Here is a 24,481-nt window from a genome sequence, read left to right as displayed (position 1 = left end):
AACTGGCTTGGTCCCTTGATCGTGTGATATGGTAGTGAGACCGCTGGGGTTCCTCAGGCCTCTATTTTGCATCTCGGTCTGCGACTTGTACATTCATAAAGAGGTGGGAAGATGCTCATTGGGTACAGCTTCAGGACCAGGCTAAGACTGGATCTATCCAAAGGCTGATAAAAGTTCCGCGTGGTCACAGTCGTATTTTTCTACTGAGCCATTCTTTGTCCCACTCTTGCAGGGTATATCTATCCCCCAGTTCTCTAATGGCCATAGATCCCATTGCCAGTTTTTTAAAAAACAGGAGGGCTTTGTTGTAACTATTAGCTGCCACTACCTACTCTACCATTGTGGCATCTCGCCATTTTCTTAGACTGGCTTCCTCTGGTTTGTGCAGCCCTACAAACATGCCCCTTTCCGTAGCATCTCCACCATTGAGTGGGCCTCTGCTGTGTTGCTTCCATGATAGAGTTGGGTCATTCCTGGAGTCTCTCGACCTCCTGTGCCAACTGCTGCATCATATGGTGAATTGATCAATGACATCTGCATTCGTCATTTTACCTGACTGAGTGGCGCTTAGTCTACAGCCCTAATTACTCTGGTCTACAGAGTAATAAAAATAAAGTAGGAGTAGGGGCAGGTAAAAGTAGTAGTAAATAAATGCCAGCCCTGCATTTTCATTGCCATGTTGGCCCTGTGTGGGATTGGCAAGTCTCTGTACACGATATGGACTAGCTGCTCTGTTGCTATAGCATGTTAATTCAACGTCCTTTTGTCTTTGCGCTTCAATGAAATGATTTAGCTCTGGGCTTGTCTAGGCACTAACCAAAATAGAGCTTGCATTGCGTTGAATATGGTTTCAGTAGTCCCAGCCTGTTTGCAAGGTTCGGCCTCATTTTTCAAGGCCTCTCTCAAGTGTAACAGGGCAACCTCTTCAGTCCATTGGTTTACATCCGCTACCCCTCAGAACAGAGTGATGAAGTAATCAACATTTTTAGTTCTGATGTACTGGGGCACATTAAACTAATGTGTCGGCATCTAATGCCGGAGCATCAACATCATCCATTCCAAAGCTTTGACTAACCAGTCCTTGTTTGGGTTGTCACTCCTAGGCACCTGTTTGTCATTGTGCAGGGGTTTTCCACAAGTTCTGAGCTACCACTTTAAAGGTAGAAAGTGCTCATGTCATTTTTTTTCTTTGAGTTCATGCAGTACTCACTGGGCAGCGACTTTTAAGGCAAGCAGCGCTTGTGTCGTATCCCTGAGTTTGTACTGCCATATTTTAAACAGAACATGTGAAGGAAGAGAATAGCTTGGCCTAGGGCCGAGGCAAGCTGGTTAGCACTACGGCTCGTTAAACCGGACTGGCTGCCCAATATATGGCCAAAGGTGTGATAAGCCGGCCACCAGCTGGTAAAGGACAAGCCGAGCCGACCACCGAGTTGGTCCCTGAAAAATTAGCCTACTACCTTGGCTAGTAGGCTTTTCTGAGGAAGAGACGGAGCCTGACAGCACGAAATATATAAAAGGAGCACGATGAGCAAAGAGCGCCAGAGCACGAGAAAGACTTAGGTGTAAACACACTAGGCGATTTTATCGCGAGCGTCATGAGGAGGGCGGAGATATCGCTAGCGTGTGGATAAACACACTTGAGCGATTCACTAGCAAGCAATATAATGGGCACGCCCACAAACTGCCAATAAAACTCCGTATCATTAGTTTCTTCGGAGTTGTTAATAAATTTAGGTCAGTCAATATGGCGCCGGATAGGCGACAACGTAAACAACTTACACATTTGTTACTAAACCTATCTCACTTTCACGGATTGTACACTGCCTACACTACAAGGAGACATAAGAAAAAACGATTATTGCATTTTAACTGTAATATTTTTTAATATTTTTATACATATTTTATTTTGTAGTGGTTTTTTATATTTAGGCCTAATGTATTAAATATTTACCGTTCTCAAGATGGTCAACCTGCGCAACGATTGACTCCAAATGTTGGTTTTCAACTTGGATTTTTTGTAATTTTTGTTTGTTATGGTGCACAGGACTGGGAGTGCTATTATTAAATTTATGAACAATTCAGTGCTCGTTCTGAAGATGTTTCAATATTAACAAAATAGCAAATTGTTGCTGCTGTACGTCGGTGAACATCGATAAGAAATATTTTCCAGCCATGAAATTGCATTCTGGTAAAATCCAACCAATCAAAATGCATCTCGCTAGCAATAAAGTTGTGCAGAGAAAGTCTAACGCTCTGGATGAGCATGCTGGGTGAATTCTAGCGCCACGCAGCGCGATATCGCTTTAAATATCGCCTAGTGTGTTTATACCTTGATATATGCAATTGTTTGTTGCAACATGGATTAACGGTATTTGTTTATATATTTGAGAAAAATATATAAAGCCTTTTATATTCTAAAGTGGTTTTGTTTGCTGCAGAGTAGTAAAGAGTCGTAGTGTATCCTTTATACTATAGAAAGACAAAAGGTGTAGATGTCAAGCTGCACTATACTGAGACATGCAAATCTCTCAGTCTATATCTTACTTAAGAGCAGCTAATAAATTGTGTCTCCAACTTCAAAGGACAGGATTACTGAATTATCATTAAGCTAAGCTATGTTGATAGTGATGCTAGCTATAAACACAGTTTATTTACTGCTCAAGGATTACGTTTCACAAATGTATGAGCTTCCTACAAGCTGCTGACCTAATAAAACGGTGCTGTTAATTGAGCCCTCAAGAGATGCATGCATATTGGCAACACCTGCACAATTATTGATGACATCAAAAACATTATCGATGTATCTTTAGCGATTGAAAACCCTGCCTTGACGATAGCAAAGATTACTGTGGTGAGAGATCCACACATGTAATAATGTAGTGTAATAATCATATATTGTTGAGTATGTTTGTTAGCTAAAGGTATTTAACTGAACTAACTTGGGTTAAACTGTAGCATAGGCTACTAGTACTAGCAGTCAATTGTTTCAATTAAAAATTTTAACTATTGTTTTATTTGTAGATAAAGCCGCAAAAACCACATCAACAGCTGCATCCAAAAAACCAACAGATATTCCTAGTGGATCCAGCTCACTATCTGTGACAGGAACGGTGAGCCATGCTAAACAGACTTTCAACCATGGGCAGCTTACCACATCTGCTAACCAAAAGCCTGCAAAAGCTCAAACTATCAGCCACTCTGCTTTATTCCAAAACACACAAATTCACAATCCAAATGCAAGCGGGTCAGGTAGTACACCGTCTGCAACTACTTCAAGCATTGCTCAATTGGGATCAGTTTCCACATCTATGAACAATAATTCTTCAAAGTCACTAAAAGCCACAAACGTAGCTCCAACAACCAGCACAATGTCAAAACCATTTAAAGCTCAAACAAAAAAGATTCATGTAAGTACACAAAGTAGTTTGCTGACCCCACGTCTCTTGAACAGCCAAAATACTTCCAGACAGACCTTGAACACACATGGAATTAGTATACCAACAAGAACTTCCGTAAAACACACAGATAAGACTTCACCAGCTATTGCTGCAGTTATTACAACCTACAGCAAACATGTTGGTGGCACAAGCTTGTTGACTGCTGGAGCAACTGCCAATTCTGTCAGCAGAAACTTGTCTCCAACAGCAGCAAATAATGGAACAATGAAAAGTAGCCTTTGGACAACATTACCAAAAAATGCCGCATTAAGTAAATTCAAAACTCCAGGAAATAATCTTCAAACAAATAATTTTTTGATGAAAAAGCCCAAAAATAATACAACCTACAAACACAAGCTCTCCACAAATTCTCGCGCTTTTCAGCAAACCATTTCGGGAGTATTTAATCCTGCTGGACACAGTACCAAAAATGCTTATGCAATCACAAACAAACAGACTCCATCAACAACATCATCGCATTTGACCAACCCCAAAAAAATTTCAAAAAATGTTCAAGGTGTTGGTTATACACCAGCTGCTAACCATTCACACAAGCAAAGTACACTAAATGCTACAATGGATAGAAATAGTGGTGTAGTTCATGCAAGTTCGGCGACTGTCACAGCAATCCACGATTTCTCGACTAATCGCCTATCTAATCCAAACAAAAACACGAGTTCAAAGCTGTCTGGAAACACCCAAACCAACCAAAAGAATGGTGGTAAGAGCAGAACTGAAAAAACAACTATTAGCAATGGTACAATAATTAAACATCTTACCAAACAATTTACCACAAAAGACAAATTAAATGGTGGTAACATGAAAAAATCAAAAGGAACTCCTAGCAATACACCTTTTTCGAATACAGACACTAAAGCACCTAATGGTTTGCACGAAACTGGCAATGGAGTAGGTAAAACCACAACTTCTGGAGTTACAAATGTTAATGGCATCCCACCTGCAACAGCTGACCTGTCTAAAAGCGCAAGTAGTTTGTCCGCAATGCTAACTCATCCTAATTCTCCCAACACACAGTACGTCTCTATGATGTCTAATGGTAAACAGACTACCTTTGACCGGTCAAACAAAGCTGTCATGTCCGCAACATCTAATGTGAAAGGAACTGCTTCTGGGGGCTCAAGGTCTCCAAAGGCAAGCGCTCCAAGTGCAACAGTAATTAATCAAATCAACCACAAAAATTCAACAACTGTATTAAGAAAGACCAGCTCAACACAAGGGTCAGGTACCACGAAATACCATTTTATTGCAACTGCAAGGCATGGAACTGGTAGAAATATGAATAATATGTTGAGCAAAATCAAAGGTTCGACAACAGAAAATTTCAGACACACTGGAATGGTAACATCAGATAAGAGCAACATCAGGCAAACAACTGATACAGATAAAACAGTTCAGAATGGACCAAACTGGTCATCTCAGGGGCAATCAGGAGCAGGTAAATATCAGAGTGGTTCAACTATTGCTCCTAAGTCGGCGTTCACCAAAGCTATCGAAACGCAAACTCAGAAGCCATATACTGTATCACCAAATGACTGGCATTTTAATAGAAATGGAAAGACCATGGCGTGGAGTAATACTACTCCTCAAGGTTATTTGAGATCAACTCATTCAGGTATTCAAAAAGTGGATGATATTAGAGGAACAGGAACTAAAAATAAAGTTTCTAATACTTTCTCAACCAAACAGAAGTTGCTTGATAGATCATCAACAACCAAAAGCATTGGAGTTTCGAACACTGCGTTACTGACAGCAATCTCGCCTAACAAAAACATTTCAGGCAAGATATCTAGTGTCTCAACCAATGCATTCAAAACCGTTTCAAGCCGGAACTCTGTTAATCAAGTAACTAGCAATAGAACACCATCAAAGTCACAGAATGTAACACCCAAAGTGTCTTTTACAGATTCTGCTACAAAAAATAAACAAACTGGATTTGTACCTACTAAATTTGTACAAAATGGAAAAGGAACTGTAATGGAAACTAATTCTGCCAGATCAAAGAGTAACCTTAAAACTACTCCATCTTCTCCACCTAAGAACACCAATGGTTCGTTTGCTTCGTCAGTTTCTAAAAATGGCCAGCAGAAGACAAAAATGTCAACTAGCTCAAACGGATACATCAACAATTCCCAATATAGTACAAACAGTCAGAGTCTTAGAAAGAGTGAGCACACAACAATATATGGGCAAGGACGATCAGCAAATACATTTAATAAAACCACTGAGCTCGGCACACCGTGCTCTTTTCTATCTAGTTTCTCTGGACTAACTTCAAGTTGGGCTGGAGGAACTCTTTCACCAACTATCTATGGAAACAATAAATCTGATTCAGGAAAAACAAAAGATGGCGGATCAGTTGCAACTGCGAAAAGCACACGAAAATTAAGCAACCATGTAGCCACCAAAACCTTAAACACACCATCGCCCAAAAATAGCTTAGGAGTTTTTTCAGGAACTGCAACTTCCGAAGCTATTAGCAGAAGTTTAAGGCAGACTACGACTTCAAATGATAAGCCGGCAGGATTTAACCATTCTAATCCACCACCTAGCAATAACATGTCTAACGTCATCACGCCATTTGTTACTCCGGCCAACACAATAGTTGGAAACGGAAAGATAAGTAATGCTCAAAGTGTTGGACCTACCCTTAGCAACCATCAGACTAATACGGCCAACATCTTCAGCAAGTTTGCTTCAAATGCCACCTGGATTTCCAATGGGCCGATATCGGTAACTCACTCCAATATACATATAGCAACTGATAAATTTGGAAGACAAATTGGAGGCACAAAGATGTCATCGAGTGCCAGTCAAAAACGAAACAGGAATTCGACTACTAACAAGAATGACCAAACCACAACAAGACCAGTCAATGGCAATCAATTTACTACTGCATCTCTGTCTCATCTCAATACAGGAGCAAACAGTAAGACAAGTCAAGTAAATAGTTGGACTACTGTTCAAGGAGTCTACTCACATTCTGGTGTAACCTCCCACAAGACTGTGCAGGGTAATTCAAACAATGTCAAGGTTTCTAATGGTAGCAAGGGCACATCAAGCATAGGAATAACTGCTTCCAAAAGCAAAGCTGGTACCAAATCCACTGTTTACAAAAGTGCACAGACATTGAACCAGCATACTACAGGTAAGCACTCATTGCAGAGAGTTTCAAGTCACTCTAACAGTAGCAATAAGGTTCATAGTCCAACTGTTAAGGCAAGCAAAAGCACCATCTTGGCTAGCACTAGCATGCAAGGTCAAGGTCAAAACGGTGCCAACGTTCCAAAAACTTCATCAAATGGGATTACAAGTTCTTCTACTAAGGTTGTTCAAGGTCAAGCTGCGAGCTCTAGGAAGCCAACTTCTGGCAATAAGATCACACTTGGAGGGCCATTGGCAAATGCACAATTAACCCAATTGAGCCAGACATTACTAAATTCAAAAACTCCAACTACGTTAAGTGGAATGGCTAGTATAAGGTCTGCCTCTACTAGCACTGTGCCACAGGCGAGTGGAGCCACAAGTAATAACCATGTTGCTGGCAGCCATGGTCTAAATCTATTCACTAAAATATATGCCACAACAGATCAAGCTCCGACACGGATTCCCACATGGAGGTCTCCTCCAAATGTTGCTAATTTAAAAACAAAATCCGATTTGTTAAAAATAACAAATAAAAATGGGGCCAAAAGCAGCGGTTTTAAGGGCTACACTACAGTGCACATTATTGGTAACACCTTCGGGTCAACTCAATCATTAGGAAAGGCTACTAAGAGTACGACAGCGGCGATAACTCATGGCAAAGGAGCAAACTCGAGCCTATCAATCCAGAAAATTACTTGGACATCCAACAGCATTCATAGCAAGACAAGAACAGCTTTATCACATCAGGGAAATAACAACTCTCAAAAGGACACAACAACCAATAGCGCTGGAGTCACTCCTGGAAATAATAGCAACAAGCCAATTAAAAGGGTCGCTGGAACCTCTGTTTCAAACGCACCAGCACTATCTTCAGTAGCGAGTGTAGGAGGCTTCATGAGAAAAGCTGGGAGTTCAGTTAAGTCCATTTATGTCAAGGAATCCACTACTGACAAAAGCATTTCTAAGGTCTGGACACCAACTAGCTCTGGCAGTAGTAAAAGTAGGACTGTTGATATTAGAGGCACAATGAAGCAAGGAGCAGGTGTAGGCCAGACGATTAAATCTCAGAATATTTTAAGTCCTCCAAATGCTGCCACCGCTACAATATCTAAAAATGGAATTGGAGCATCGAGTTTTCCAAACAGTAAAGTTATTAATGGAAATAATAAACCTGGCTTGAATGGACAAAATACGCCGAAACCAATTACCCAGCTTGGAAACAATCTTGGTGGCAAGACAGCAAAAAGTAAGAAACCCTCAGTGAACAAAAACTTGACAAGACCACAACACTCTCAACCCCAGACATTGAATAACAGGCTGCACATATCTTCTACTGAAACACCTTCACAATTTTCCAAAATACCTGCTAATTGTAATGCATCGAAAAATTGCAGTGCAACAACAATCATGTCTTCAAACACACTGAATGCATCTAACAATCCTAAATCTTATGCAGTAACTCGCCAATCAAACTCAAAACAAACAACAGAAATTGTCACCTCGAAACCAAATGGCTGCAATTTACTAAATAGGCGCACTGATGGCACAACCACAGAGAGCTTGGTAATATATGCCAAGCTTTCTGAAGTTTCATCTCTTTCTAACTTGGATGAACGAAATAGCATTATAGTTGTCACGTGTGTGTCTGTTGTGTTCATTATTATTGTGGTTGGGGTTGCAGCAAACTGTGTTGTGAGATACTTTAATAACAGACAGCAAGTTTACAGTATCAATTGATTGCTATGAGTTTACATTGCTCATTCTTAGACAATGTAAACTCATATGGTTATGGTTAACATTGCCTAAGAACTCCGTGTGGTTAACTCTAACTATAAAAACTTTTTCTATTTATACCAGGTGATTTTAGCTCTAGTTTCTAATGAAAGCTTTTAACACACTGTTTTTGTGATTCACTTGATCAGCTTTGTATAAGCTTGGTCTTCTTCATTTTATTTCGTGTGCAAAATTTATTTGTAATATGAAATGTGGTGTATCTCCCTTCTTCCTCTAAACAATCACAGCTATGCTGATATAAAAGTATTGTTTGCAATAAATTGCTTTGCACTATTATCAATGGGTTTTCATATTTGTTAGGAATTATTCAACAAATCTTAGTTGAAGTCAAGTGGTGGCAAGCAGAAATATCAGTCTTCTCGAATATAAGACTTAGTTATTCAACTCATTTTGAATAATCATGACGTTGTTTATGGTGAAGACATGGAAGGACAGTGAACGTTGAAAGACAAAAAAATTGCTTCGATGTAAATCATTTTAGAGGAAATATTTCAAATAAACTGGTGTGTTTTACTAGTATCAATAAATAAATTTTAAAAACATTTATCATGATCACTAGTAAACAATTATACGCTTACTCTCTTTTGTTAAAATCCTTCCCATTTTACAGACACTTGTCTGAAGATCACCGGGGACATGAGCGAGTAGAAGCAGTTTGTCAAATTCTCGTGCTGTGACTGCTGTCTGCACAGGCTAGAAAACTCATTTGTTTCTTGAGACTGCCATATGTGGCAGTCTATTTAAATTTGTAAAGCTCTCGCTGTATTCAGTTGCTAAAGGGAACTACAGACATTCACTGCAAATATTTTTAAAGTCTCAAGGCAGGATAGTTGCTGGTCTTGTTAAAACAAATTATACAAAAAACCATTAATAGAATACTGTAATTGTTGACACAGTTGTGCCAAGTTTCAACCTCAGGCTAAGAAATAATGATAATCTATTTAGAAGTTTTGTACAGAAAGGATGACTGTGATATGATGACTTCGATTTACAAATAAGGGAAAACAATTCCTCAACCGTTACAAGAACATGATGCTAAGTAGAAATGAACACTCACAATTTGAAACAGAATTTTGTTGAAAGTTTTTATTTTATCAATTTTTAAACTTCTCTTAAAATAAATGTAAGTCAATCTTTGATTGTAAAGGTGAGTTATCTTCATCAGATGCTGGAAAAATAGTAGCAAGGGGCAATATGAAATGAACCAATCAGCAGAGAGCTGTGAGAAAATTGGTGCCAGCTTCAATGTCTAGCAATTTCTTCAGAGTGATGGTCAAACATTGAGTGGAATATTCACGGGTTGTAGTAGAGAGCTAGTCTGTGCACAAATGTAGAAAAGACTAAGAAGACTTTTTCATACCAGAGCCATTTATAATAGAGAGAGCAGACAACTGACAGATATTGTCAGGCCAAAATAAAATGAACGACTTAGAGCAGAAAAGTGTGTAATATCGTTATTACTATATTTTTATTAGCAGACATCTCAGTTTCTCGGCAAGCACCTCATGATAGCTCGCTGAACTTCTTCAAAACAATGTGAGAAAAGAAAATATTTGGATGTAAAAGTCACTCACTCAATCACGCACACCTGTTTGTCAGTTTTTAATCTTGCATTTCACTGTATCATTAGCACCATGAAAAACTATGTCCTGACATAGGCCAGTGTTATAACTACAGAGATGTTTCAAGTAGTTGGCAAAGAATGTTCAAAGGCTTTCCATGTTGCACAACAACACTTTTTGGTAAAAGAAATTATTAAAAATAAAATTAAAGTGTAAAGAAGTGTTTTTATTTCGGCTGAACAGTGATATTTACTTGCCACAATGTGTTTCTTGTCACTGCATATTATAAAATATTGTAAAGGTTTTGTGCCACCCGTACTTTCCTCCACTAGTACAAGACTCGGTGCATGAGTTTATACATATATTTTCTGCTTCATTCATAAGAGTACAAGAATAGTCAAGCACATGCAATGAACAGGCCCAGAACAGCTTTGCTTTCCAACTCAAATGTTCATGCTTATATAGCGGGTAGGCCCCGCCTCTGTTCTACTTGGCTGGGCCCACTCAGCTTGGCTGGGCCCACTCAGCTCGGCTTCTGGCTTGACTCGGCATTGGCTTGGCTCGACTTGGCTGCAGGTGGACGCCATCCACCACAATATCACTATGACAAAAAATATCAGTCTCTAGTTTTACTAGAAGCGCTAAGCCAGATCAAATCAACATACATGTAGCTTTTTTAAAAACTATTATACTATTGTATTCTTTAACAGAACTAAGGCTTAAAGAGGTAAGTCTAAATTGAATTTTTATGAGATGAACAAACATGTGTTGAGTGTGAAGTTGTCTTCTATCAGATGATAACTTAATACATACTGTAAGTGGTACATTACATTAATATTATCCCTAGCCCCATAAGCTAAATGAAAGTGGCACTGCATGCTGCAAAGCGTACCTTTTTATAAGTTCTGTTTCTGTTATGTTCAAAATCTGTACAAGGAAACAAGTTTTTAATTGTCTCATATATTGTGACATGTGCGGACATGAAAAGCGCCTCCCTAACTACTTGAAAAAGTTAGTCTAAAGCAAACAAACAAATAGCAACAGCATAAATTCTTACAAAAAGGATCTATTAATGAAATTTAAAGTCATGAAATTTTAAGCTGAAAAACAATCTGCGCATGTAAAACGAAAAACATTTATTAAACAGGTGCCATAATGTAACACATATCATAGTGTCAATGTATATTATGCAAGCATAAACATAACTCCACTAAATGTTGTTCAGGGCAAATAGTTGAGACACAGACATCAGAGATAAGATTTGATTAAAATATCTCAATTCTGAAGTCAAATAAACCTCTAGCTTTATATAAACAAGTCATTCTATGTTGTGTACTCATAGCTGTCTGTACATACATATGTCGTATATACATATATACGCGGATGTCGCAATCAACTGAATGGAAATCTAATTAGAATTACACCGGAGATGAGACTGATAGGTAGTATTCACCTTTCTGCACATCTTCGGCAGCACCGGATGGCTTTCTACATGCTGCCAGTCAATGTGAGCTTAATGTGTCTTCTCTCCATCTTTGCGCCTGCGTATCAATCTGGTGAGTGAGCTGCCATTTATTACAGCTACCGATAGTTCTTTATCTCTGTGTTTCAAGTAGGCCTGTCATAATAGTTTTGACGTATTAAAAATATTAAATACATATATATATATATAATATATATATATATATATATATATATATATATATATATATATATATATATATATATATACTAGTTGTACTACCCGACATTGCCCGAGTAATAAAAGGTCTTTGGACAGAAAATTGATTTATATTTACTATATAACAACATTTGCCATTCTAACTTTCAAACTACATATTGTGAATGAAATGTTTTGTGTAATTGAAATAATTTAATAGACAATAAAAGCAACTGTAAAAGTTTTCAAACTTTGTCAAACAACTGTAACTTTCAAACTTCATATTTGGAGGAAAATGTTTTGTGCGGGTAAAATAAGTTGAATAAAATAATACAACTGTAAAAGGGTTTAGATGTGAATGTGAAATAATTAGCAAGTAATAGCTAAATTAAGTCAGATCTGTTACAATTACAATAAAAGATGATTTGGTAATGATACAATTAATACGAACTGAGAAAACAAAATAAAAATCCTGAATATGTTGAATTAATAATAACAATTATTGCATAGAAGTGTGTGTGTATAAAAAAGGTTACTGTTCCACCAGAAGCTATTCATCAAAACTTTACTGGTACAAATACTGGTACAAATGTAAAAATGAGATATTGTACTGTCTTTGTCTGACCGAACGGAGAGAGAATGTCGAGGCTCTTTCTACAAAGATAATATAACTGTACGCGTGAGAAGAACTGGCCTTGACCCCAGATATCGTATTTGAACCTTACAAAAAATATTTTCAAACAGGGGCATCATAACGCGTGGGCGCATTGCTAAAATAATTAACATGTGCATACGCTATACGGTGTATGATAACGTCTTTGAACAATACGCCTTGTATGGCTCAGTAATAGAGCGCCTGAATTTTATACTTGCGATTGCAATCTCCGTTAGTTCAAATCTGTTAGAATGCGAAATTTTAATTCTAAGATTTTAATAGCTATAGCTGAACAAACACACGGACAAACCAACTTTGAGAAATATATAGATATATATGTAGATATATTCATACGCTAGTATATATACACTGTAAATTTACATAGATGTGCTAGTATATATATATATATATATATATATATATATATATATATATATATATATATATATATATATATATGTATATAGAGAAAAAGAAATATGTACATGTATATATATATATTTTATATATATATATATATATAAAATTGTTTTCTCACCCCGGTTAACCCGTATGGGTGGTAGTTTCTGCTCCAACTCGGGTCTCCTACCAGAGACCTGGGAGTTTGAGCACTCGCCTCAAGATCTTAGCTGTTCCCAATAGCGCACTTTTCTGCAACTCACCTGAGTTGATTGCTGTTGGTATTTGGGCAAGCCATATTTTATGCGCCGGTGTTATTGCGCCCAGTGCCCCAATGACTACTGGGATTACAGTTGTTTTTACATGTCAGCATTTTTCAATCTCTTCTCCAAGAGGGAGATATTTCTCTACCTTTTCTTTTTCTTTGCTGGCTATATTGTAGTCATTGGGTACTGCTATATCTATTATAGTAGCTCTTTTGTTCTCCTTGTCCACCACCTCTATATCTGGTTGGTTTGCCAGGACATGCTTGTCAGTCCGGATGTAGAAGTCCCAGAGGATCTTAGCGCTGTCATTTTCATTCACCTTACTAGAAGCTTCCCACCAGTGTTGTAGTTTATTAAGGCCATACTCGTCACATAGACTTCTATACACAACACCTGCGACATGATTATGCCGCTCAGTGTATGCGTTTCCTGCAAGCTGCTTGCATCCACTGATGATGTGTTGGACGGTCTCAGGTGCATCTTTGCACAGTCTGCATCTAGGATCGTCTCTAGTGTGATAGATTTTTGTTTGGAGTTGCCTTGTTGAGAGCACTTGCTCCTGGGCTGCCATGATTAGCGACTCTGTATTGGCCATTAAGTTTCCTTTGTTCAGCCACATATATGTCTGGTGAAGATCGCCAACCTTAGCTATTTGTCGGTGGTAAGCACCATGAAGAGGTTTCGTGTGCCAGTCAATTTCCTCATCACCAGGGCGAAGGTCCATTGTAAGAGCAGCCGATTGAAATTCAGCTAGCAACTTATCTGAAGTGGCCATGGAGGCTGCATAGGCTTTGATGCTTTGCTCTTCTGCTTTCACTGTCTGCTGTACACTTTTGAGTCCCCTACCGCCATCTTTCCTATCGAGATACAATCTAGTAGTATAAGATTTTGGGTGGAGCGCTCCATGCATGGTCAGCAGTTTACGAGTTGCTATATCTGTTTCCTTGATGGCTTCCTCAGTCCACTTTATTATGCCTGCTGGATATCTTATTACTGGCAGTGCATAGGTATTTATTGCCATGACATGGTTCTTGGCATTGAGCTGGCTTCGTAGGACTTGCCGAAGGCATTTCTTATATTTGGTAATGGCTTTGTGGCGTACCTCGGCTTCGTGGTTGATGTTGCTTTGCATAATCCCCAAGTACTTGTACCCTTCTTCTATATCTTTGATGGTACCAATTGGCATTCTTAGGCCATCTGTGAGCATAGAATGGTCTTTTTAAAGAATTAGCCTTCCACATTTCTCAATACCGAAGGTCATTCCAATGTCCTTGCTGTATACCTGAGTGAGGTGTATTAGCGAAACAATGTCCCTTTCTTTGTTAGCGTACAGCTTGATGTCATCCATGTAGAAGAGGTGGTTTATCTTGGTGCCACTCTTAAACTGGTACCCATATTGAGTCTTCTCCAGCATATTGCTTAGAGAGTTTAAGCATATGCAGAAGAGCAGCGGTGATAAGGAGTCACCTTGATAGATGCCTCGCTTAATTTTTACACTCGCCAGCATTTTGCCATTAGCCTCCAGTTCCATCTTCCATTTGGTCATTGACATCTTGATGAATGCCACAAGAGCAGGGTGAACATTGTACATACTGAGGCATTCAAGTATTCAACTATGGGGAATTGAGTCATAGGTCTTTTTGTAGTCGATCCAAGCCATGGCAAGATTGGTATGCCTTCTCCTGCTGTCTTGACAGACCGTCCGATCCACCAGTAACTGATGTTTGGCTCCTCGGGTGTTGCGCCCAATTCCTTTCTGAGCACTGGTCATATAGTGACTCATGTGCTCTTTCAGTTGCACATTCCAGTTGCTTCTTGACTCTTCCAGTGCTCTTCCAGTTGTATATATATACATATATATATATATATATATATAGATAAAAAAAAATTGTTTCCTCACCCCGGATACTCCGTATGGGTGGTAAATTCAGCTTTAACTCGGGTCTCCTACCAGAGACCTGGGAGTTTGAGCACTCGCCTCAAGATCTTAGCTGTTCCCAATAGCGCACTTTTCTGCAACTCACCTGAGTTGATTGCTGTTGGTATTTGGGCAAGCCACATTTTATGCGCCGGTGTTATTGCGCCCAGTGCCCCAATGACTACTGGGATTACAGTTGTTCTTACATTCCAGCATTTTTCAATCTCTTTTCCAAGAGGGAGATACTTCTTTACCTTTTCTTTTTCTTTGCTGGCTATATTGTAGTCATTGGGTACTGCTATATCTATTATAGTAGCTCTCTTGTTCTCCTTGTCTACCACCACTATATCTGGTTGGTTTGCTAGGACATGCTTGTCAGTTCGAATGTAGAAGTCCCAGAGGATCTTAGCGCGGTCATTTTCATTGACCTTACCAGGAGCTTCCCACCAGTGTTGTGGTTTATTAAGGCCATACTCATCACATAGACTTCTATACACAACACCTGCGACATGATTATGCCGCTCAGTGTATGCGTTTCTAGCTAGCTGTTTGCATCCACTGATGATGTGTTGGATGGTCTCAGGTGCATCTTTGCACAGTCTGCATCTAGGATCGTCTCTAGTGTGATAGATTTTTGTTTGGAGTTGCCTTGTTGGGAGTACTTGCTCCTGGGCTGCCATGATTAGCGACTCTGTATTGGCCGTTAGGTTTCCTTTGTTCAGCCACATATATGTCTGGTGAAGATCGCCAACCTTAGATATTTGTTGGTGGTAAGCACCATGAAGAGGTTTCGTGTGCCAGTCAATTTCCTCATCATCAGGGCGTAGGTCCGTTGTAAGAACAGCCGATTGAAATTCAGCTAGCAACTTATCTGAAATGGCCATGGAGGCTGCATATGCTATATATATATATAGCATATGCATATATGCATATATATATATATATGATATATATATATAAATGTATATATATATATATATATATATATATATATATATATATATATATATATATATATATACATGCATGCACGTAAGGCTTTAGCTACTATGTTTGTTCATGTAAGATCGTATCTTCTTTGCTATGGAATCTTTATACCAAGGTTTTAAGATCTATAGCTGGACAGTCAAACCTACGAATACACATACGACCTACTTTGAGGAATATATATAGATAGATATAGACATGCATGCACGTAGGGCTGCAACTACTATGTTTGTTCATGTAGGAGTTCTCTACCCGTACGGGCCGGGAACAGGGGATTCCAAGCCGTTCCCTGGATCTGATGACAAATGCTATGGCCCACATAATCACTCTGTTGCTACATGTATGTTTGGCAAAAGCTTTAAACAGTTTTATGTAAGTAAAGATGACCGTTGCTTGATAATCACTGAAATGCATAACTTTACCTTGATTAATAATTTATCTTAATAAGCTAAACTAATAAAAATGTCAAAGGGTGTTTATACAATTGGGTAAATATCCTTATCCTTTGCTAGTCATGCTCAAAGGTTGGTTATCTTGTAAGTTCAAACAACTCCTTTGCTTCATCTTTTCTAAAAACTATACACAATTTACCTAACTCACTATGGATTTTGAAATATACTATTAGCTGTAGAATAGCGATTAGCAACTTAATGTGACTTGAATATATAAATCAATTTTTAGCCTAATGATGCTGACAATAGGAGGCAACTCCTATCTCCATATGAGATATCAAATGCTTTGAGAAGTGGGAAACTAAAAATATATGTTTTGTGATTGATAACTCATAGTTCATAGCTATTATTGAGCTAGACTGACAGCAGCCGAGCGCTGTAGCTAATACAGATAACTACAGACTCTAACTCTGAAGTAAATTCTATATATATATATACTCTATATATATCAAATATATTAAGAACTGAAAACTTTTAAAACTGTTTACTACTTAAAGTTTCATGGTTGTTACCATTCATCAGGTAAAATTAAAATGATCTGAAGCTCATATGACTGTAGCAGGCCAACCATATAAAAGGCCGGCACTTTTTCTGAGATGGGAGAGTAGCCCTTGGCTGCGACTGTGCCAGTTATATGCAAATACAGTGAAACACGGATAACTCGCCCTCGGATATAGCGAACACATGGTTAATTCGAACGGTTTCTTTTGTCCGTTCCCATGTAATGATAAATTGCTATAGATAACTCGAACTCAACACTGTTAATTCGAACTGTTTTTTTGCCCAACGGCTACCAAAACGGTTGTTATCGCTTTAGAAAATCATTTTATTCAAAGCCATAGAGGTAAACCTCATCTTTTCGTAATTCATAAGCGTTGTTATTATCACCATCGGCAAAATATTTTTGTCAATGACTTTTCTAAAGGTCTGGTCAAACTTGATTTATACTGCTAAACGATGAATAGCACGGGCTTGCCGGGTCACGCGCGCAAGGATTTTTGCCACGCACATACAAAACAAAAACAGCATGTTGATTTGTATGTGCGTGGCGAAAATCCTTGAGTGCGTGACCCGGCTAGCCCGTGACGAATAGTTTTCCGACGTTGATTCCATGTTGAATCAACGTCGGAATGTTGAATGTTTAAAACATCTTAAAAATTGTTGTAATTAAACGTATACGTTGTCTTAGCTAAAAAAAACTATTCATCGTTTGACCTAAACACAGAGTACGTATGTACATTCAATAAGTATCCATTTAAAAAGCGTGAGTGATATACAATGTACCGTAAAATCTTGTAAAACTTTTAATTGAACTTCCTCGGAGTGGTTGCTCTAAACGAAACCCAGGTAAAGTAAGGTAATCTTTGCATAAACTTAAAGAAAAATCGGCAAAATTGATCGTGGGTAAAATGCTCAAAAGAAAAAGATGTCTTTTCTTTTGAGCATTTCAACAACGATCAAGTTTTGCCAATGTCAATCTAAAAACGTCCTGGCAATAACATCACCTCAAACAACAAACCAATCTCAAGTGATAGAAAAATCTCTATACTTTTTGATAAAAACGTTTTAAACTTTACGTTAGAAGCATTTAATTTGAAACAAGCCATTTGTGCTTTTGATTTATATTATAGTTGGCATATGTACATGTATCTACTAATAAATAAGTAAATACATGGACTTGTGACAGTGCTCTGATAACTTGAACGCTCTGATAATTCGAACACTTTTGCTCGGTCCCGTGAAGTTCGAGTTATCCATGTTTGACTGTATATATACATATATATATATATACATACATATATATATATATATATATATATATATATATATATATATATATATATATATAATAGATAAGTGGTCAGGACTACTGCTAACAACACTCTGCGCTCTAAAAAGTGCGGAGTGTTACAACTAATTAGAGTGATGGTTACAACTAACTAGAGGTTAATGTTACTTATCTTTCTTCCAGATTGATGTTTTACTCTGGGGTCATAACAGGTCTGTTTCGTGCTAGTGCACTCTTTAGGTGACTTGTGTTAAATGTCTTGTGTTATATATATAGTATATACTATATAACATGAACATGACTAAATGTGAACACATTGTAATACATACAATATCTTATTAAAGTGTTGCTATTAAGGTTGAAATGCTATGTATGTTACTATTTGTGTTACTATAAGATATATGTTGCATTATACATACATATGTGTATTACGAACAACAAGGATATTTACAAAACTAGCTAATGGCATATGATTTAAATAAAATTAACCTTGGCGCCATGAAAATCTTTTTCCAATCCATACAGACAGTAAAAATTATATATCAGTAGTACGCTGGCAGTCCCATACACCGTGAATGACTATCGTGTGTAATAACTATACTCATAATTACTCCTTTGTATAGTCAAGTGATTGACTGGTGCAGTTGGTAGCAAATACAAAACAGAACGCTTTTTCTTAACGTTTTTAGCACGGCTTCAGATGTACAGACAAATGGACAGACACGGCTTCTGTTATAATAAAAATTATTTTTCATTTTAACTGACCTCAGTAAGAGGTATTATATATAATATATATTATATGTGGTTTACACTGTAAAGTAAAGTGCTCAATAATCGAGTCAATTAGAGCTGTGTATGAAGTTTATTAAAAACTACAGGTTAAAATCATTACTACTATTAGTTTCATGCAATCGTGTTGCAATCTTCAGGTAGAACGACTAAAATGTATAATGTACAAGCTATAAAATTACTTTATAAAGCTAAGGGCTCAATACTATCGTGGGATATATATATATGTATTTATATATATATACATATATATATATATATATATATATATATATATATATATATATATATATATATATATATAGTATACAGCAAATATGTAGTCAAATTATGTTATTGAGCTAATTAAGTGTTTTCTAGCATGACTGCATGTGGATATCAGCTCACTTCTAGTGTTGAGGCTGGCTAACTTCGGTTCGAATATGATGAAGTACTTTTCCCATAGACATAACTGGCAAGATTTTGTTGATGTGTTGTATGACCGCGCTCTTTTGATGATCTTCCAGGTTATATAACAGCGAATGTTCTTGTCTTTTAAGTCCCATATGTATTTACTCAATTCTGTTTGTAGCATTTTAGTAGGATATTTAAAGGATGTTTTGTGGTTGGCTAATCTTGTTTTAAAAGTTGTTTCAATGAGGCCTACATACCTTTGTGTCTCTTGTGCATCGCGTTCTCCAGACTCTACGGTTGCCTGATATACTATGTAGTTTGAAAGGCATTCTCCATTTAAAGGGCAAATTTCCCGATTTTTGCAGTTGCATTTTCTGTCGATGTTGGGTGGTTGTGATAGTGCTTGAAGATTTTGTGTAATTTGTGTTCTGGTGAAAATTCACTCTCCAGGATCTTGAAAAATTGTTTACCGATCTTGGTGTTAACAGCTTTGTTGTATGGGGGGTTGTACCATATTGTTTGGCGTTTCCTGTTTCTGTGTTGATTTGTTTCTTTGTCGGGATTGTTGCTCTGGTATTTTAAAGAGAAGTTGTATTTACTATTAAAAAGTGCATTTTGAAATGGGGCGTTTGTTTCCTCGAAGAGTTGCTTGTTTGACGAAATGTTGGTGAGTCTTTTGTTGATGGATTCAGGTATGTTTCTTATGATTGATGGTGGATGACTTGAGTCTTTGTGTACATATGTGGTTGTGTTGTTAGGTTTACTATACAGTTTGAAGCTGTTGTTGTTAAGGTTCAAAGTTACGTCTAAGAAGTTTACTACTTTCTTATTTGCTTCGATGGTGATACGTAAGCTGTGTTTACGGAAGATTTCACATAGTTCTTTCTTAGTGCGCTCAATGTTTCGTGCAGTATCTTTCAGTAGTCCTAGGCCATCGTCCCGGCATAAGCCAAAGTTTTTGCCAAGCTTCTCAGTGATAAGGTGTAGCATGAAGATTCCGACAAGTTGGCAGCTTTGTGCTCCGTCATAAGAGCCCATTGTTATGTCATACAAATTTGCAGTTGATCTCTTACCCCATGGTTCATTATTGTTGTAGAGTATAGATTTTTTGCGTGGTGTATTATACACTTGTCCAAGTCAGATATATTTGTGTATTTAGATGCAAACCATCAAGCTTTGTTAATTAGGTCTTCCGTTATCGAGGGATAAAATTCAACAACATCAAATACAATGAAAGAGTGCTGGGATTTATTAGTGATGTTTTTAAACCATGTTAGCACCGATGTTGCGTTTTTTTACATATTTAAGTTCAGTTGGTTGAGTATTTCCCGGTTGATGCGATCCGTGATTGCTCCGAGTTCGAATGTGAATCCGTGATTGCAATGCTCACCAACATTTCGTCAAACAAGCAACTCTTTGAGGAAACAAAAGCCTCATTTCAAAATGCACTTTCTAACAGTAAATACAACTTCTCTTTAAAATACCAGAGCAACAACCCCGACAAAAAAACCAATCAACACAGAAACAGGAAATTCCAAACAATATGGTACAACCCCCCATACAACAAAGCTGTTAACACCAAGATCGGTAAACAATTTTTCAAGATCCTGGAGAGTGAATTTCCACCAGAACACAAATTACACAAAATCTTCAACAAAAACTCCATAAAACTAAGTTATAGCTGTACTTCAAACATCAACCACATAATTAGCGAGCACAATAAACAAGCACTATCGCAACCACTCAACATCGACAGGAAATGCAACTGCAAAAATTGGGAAAATTGCCCTCTAAATGGAGAATGCCTTTCAAGCTGCATAGTATATCAGGCAACCGTAGAGTCTGGAGAACGCGATGCACAAGAGACACAAACGTATGTAGACCTCACTGAAACAACTTTCAAAACAAGATTAGCCAACTACAAAACATATTTTAAATATCCTACTAAAATGCTACAAATAGAATTGAGTAAATACATATGGGACTTAAAAGACAAGAAAATTCACTATAATATAACCTGGAAGATCATCAAAAGAGCGCGGTCATACAACACATCAACAAAGTCTTGCCAGTTATGTCTATGGGAAAAGTACTTCATCATATTCGAACCGAAGTTAGCGAGCCTTAACACTAGAAGTGAGCTGATATCCACATGCCGTCATGCTAGAAAACACCTAATTAGCTCAATAACATAATTTGACTACATATTTGCTGTATACTATATACATTATATATCACACAATAGTATTGAGCCCTCAGCTTTATAAAGTAATTTTATAGCTTGTAAATTATACATTTTAGTCATTCTACCTGAAGATTGCAACACGATTGCATGAAACTAATAGTAGTAATGATTTTAACCTGTAGTTTTAAATAAACTTCATAATATATATATATACATATTATATTACCTATATTGTGTAATGAAGGTGTAATAAGCATTTGTTGCAGCTCACAATTCTGGTCACATCTTACTTTCAAAATCTCTATAGAAGTCTAAAAAGTGTATTGTTTGTTGTAAATAAAATTCAACGGTTATCTTGTTTATATTTTGCTTGATTCTCTTTGATACTTCTATTACAGATATGCACTAATGGAGTAATTTCCTTAAATAGAAGCTATAACAAGTATTCATCAAAAAGGTTTCCAAGGAGCGACTCAAACAGTCCGGTAGCACCTCTGATTTCTCCGTTTTGGGCAGATGTTGACCTGAGCACTAATGGAAGCCTGTGGTTCAGAGAAACAAGCGAGCCTTCTCTTCTTTATAATGTGTCCTTACAAGGTTTATATGTGCTTTGATTAATTCAAGTATACATAAATTGCTGGTAGCTATATTTACCCCTTGAACTCTGGAATATCCTATTTGTCTTTATAGTACAGGAAGTCTACCACTCTGCAGCTACTCATTCGTACAACGCAACGTGGATGCTGGTGGCCACCTGGAAAAATGTCTTACCATTCATAGAATCAAAAGACCATTTTAAGCCCCTAGTGAGTCGGTTGGTAACACGTATTTAATGTTCAGTATACATCTGTGTAGTTTGTCTGAAACAATTGACATACTAAATTCCTACAACTAAACCTATAAATTGACTTATAAATTGACCTATAATTTGACATATAACATAGCTGAAAACTTGACCTTTAACTTAAATAACTAACTGAAGATTAGGTTTACCTGCAGCCCACCAAACAGTTACTCTCCAATTACTATTACTATGTCTCACCCACCAGTTACTCTGCAGCTATGCCATACCTATGATCACCCACTATTTACTCCTCATCCACTAAGTACTTACAGATATGACTCACTCACCAGTTGTTTGCCAGCTGCATAATATTCCATGTTCTCTACTAGCTGACGCCATCTGCTAAGAATTACTACTCTATCAATGAGTACGCTTGCTAATTATATATGCTTTACAAATATTGATTGTGCCCACACGCCATACATTCATTGCTTCTTAAAGCTGAACACATACAAAGTTTTAGTTAAATTTATCAGAAATATCGGTATTTCTTATAGTTTGCAATTGCTTTTGATGTTTGAGGAGATCTGGCTGACAGGTTGTTTTAAGATTAAAACTGTGTATCATTCAAAATACCGGTAGTTTCTACTAAACATATACAATCGATCTGTTTCTACCTTTGGCAACCGAGTTGAACTCATTGTATGCTCAATAGTTTGAGAGAGTCAATTTTGATGAGAAGGAGCTTTGACTAACTTCAGCAGGCTCATGTTTAGCGTCAGTCAAGTATGGTGGTCTAGCTGATTAAGGCATTCTAGCCAGTTTGCTCTCTAAATTGAGTGAAAGGAACCAATGATGTGCATCTTAATAGAAGTCGCTTGCACAAAACAGAAATTACCTGCTCATGCCACTGTCAGCAGAAAGCTCCTGCTAGGTCGATATCGGTTATCAAATGGCGCCATTGTATGAGTTGTTCTGCTCTGTCTTCTTTGATATTTTAGCCCAACACATTCCAGGCTGTGATAGTCTCTAACGGCTCATACTTTGTAACCATATTCAACTATGAGCAGATCAACTGGATAGCAGGCACAACTTCCAATCAAAAACCTGCACAGGTACCTCCTCTTTTGTCAGAGACTAGTTTTACCTGTTTCAACCCTAACTTTATGAAGAATACTTTTTTGGTAAAAGTAAATGCATGTCAGTACTTTTTGATGGAACCTAGCCGAGAGTAGTATCAAAACTTATAGATGTGCAAATAATATACAAGTATATTACATGCACTGTACTTGTAAGTTTAATTAGATAGAAAAAACACTGTAATACACTTATTCCTGGTACTGTTTGCATAAAACACAATATATGTATCTTAAATTTGGTAGAGAACTGTGAAATTAGTTTGTAATTAGAATGGTTAGAAATTGTTTAGGTGTTACTTGATGCTAAAATCAATTATTCTTACTTTTTGAGTAGTTATCGCTTACTAGTGATTGTTTTTGTTAGTACTTACACTTACTAGTATCTACTCTTATTAGTACTTTTATTTGTACTTACTTTTATTAACATTTAATCTTACTAGCACTTGGTCTTATTAATACTTACTCCTAGTAGTACTTACTTTTAATAGTACTTACTCTTATTAGTATTTAATTCTATTAGTACTTGCTTTTATTAGTACTTACTCTTATTAGCACTTACTCTTATTAATACTCACTCTTACTAGCACTCACTCCTACTAGCACTTACTCTTATTATTAATTACTTTTATTAGCACTTACTGTTATTAATACTTGCTCTTATTAGCAACCGTTTGCTGAAAATCACTTTAGAGCCATGGTTTGACAAAACTTGACCTACTGATAACATCATTGCGTAATCATTTGCACCTGTAGCTGATGCGTTGAGCACTTTGTTTATGGACAAACACCAATGAGCTTTTACTCCCAGTTTTCAGGTTTTATTTTAGCCATCTCTTGTCTTAAACTAAACTCAAATTAAATCAAACTCATAATTAACTAAAATAGCAATATGATATCAATCTGTGACCATTTATAGATTTGTGGTCTTTTAACAAGGTTGGGTTTGACGCAGGAGATAACACTAATTACTACTCAATACCAGGCTCTCGCACAGCAGCTATAATAAACATCACCTCAGAGAGCAATGTTGGGATCCCTGGCCGAATGGTGTTTTTGCTAGGAACAGCTGGAACAACTTCAAATATAACTGCTCCAGGTAGGTGA

The 24,481-nt window shown here is 37.3% G+C and overlaps 1 protein-coding gene across 1 annotated transcript; it reads left to right on the top strand.

Moving 5' to 3' along the window:
* The first annotated feature begins 1,370 nt into the window (after nt 1-1,370).
* Nucleotides 1,371-24,481, top strand: LOC137391546 (serine-rich adhesin for platelets-like). Its single transcript, XM_068078057.1, has 8 exons — nt 1,371-1,464; nt 3,025-7,851; nt 10,427-10,537; nt 10,672-10,688; nt 21,853-22,051; nt 22,145-22,260; nt 23,240-23,438; nt 24,294-24,481. Exons 1-8 carry the CDS (start codon nt 1,371-1,373, stop codon nt 24,479-24,481), a joined length of 5,751 nt encoding a protein of 1,916 aa, XP_067934158.1.

This window comes from Watersipora subatra, chromosome 1 (assembly GCF_963576615.1).
Source record: "Watersipora subatra chromosome 1, tzWatSuba1.1, whole genome shotgun sequence".
Lineage (NCBI taxonomy): Eukaryota > Metazoa > Bryozoa > Gymnolaemata > Cheilostomatida > Watersiporidae > Watersipora > Watersipora subatra.
The sequence above is the reverse complement of the archived record's forward strand: the minus strand, read 5'-3'. Positions and strand labels throughout refer to the sequence as shown.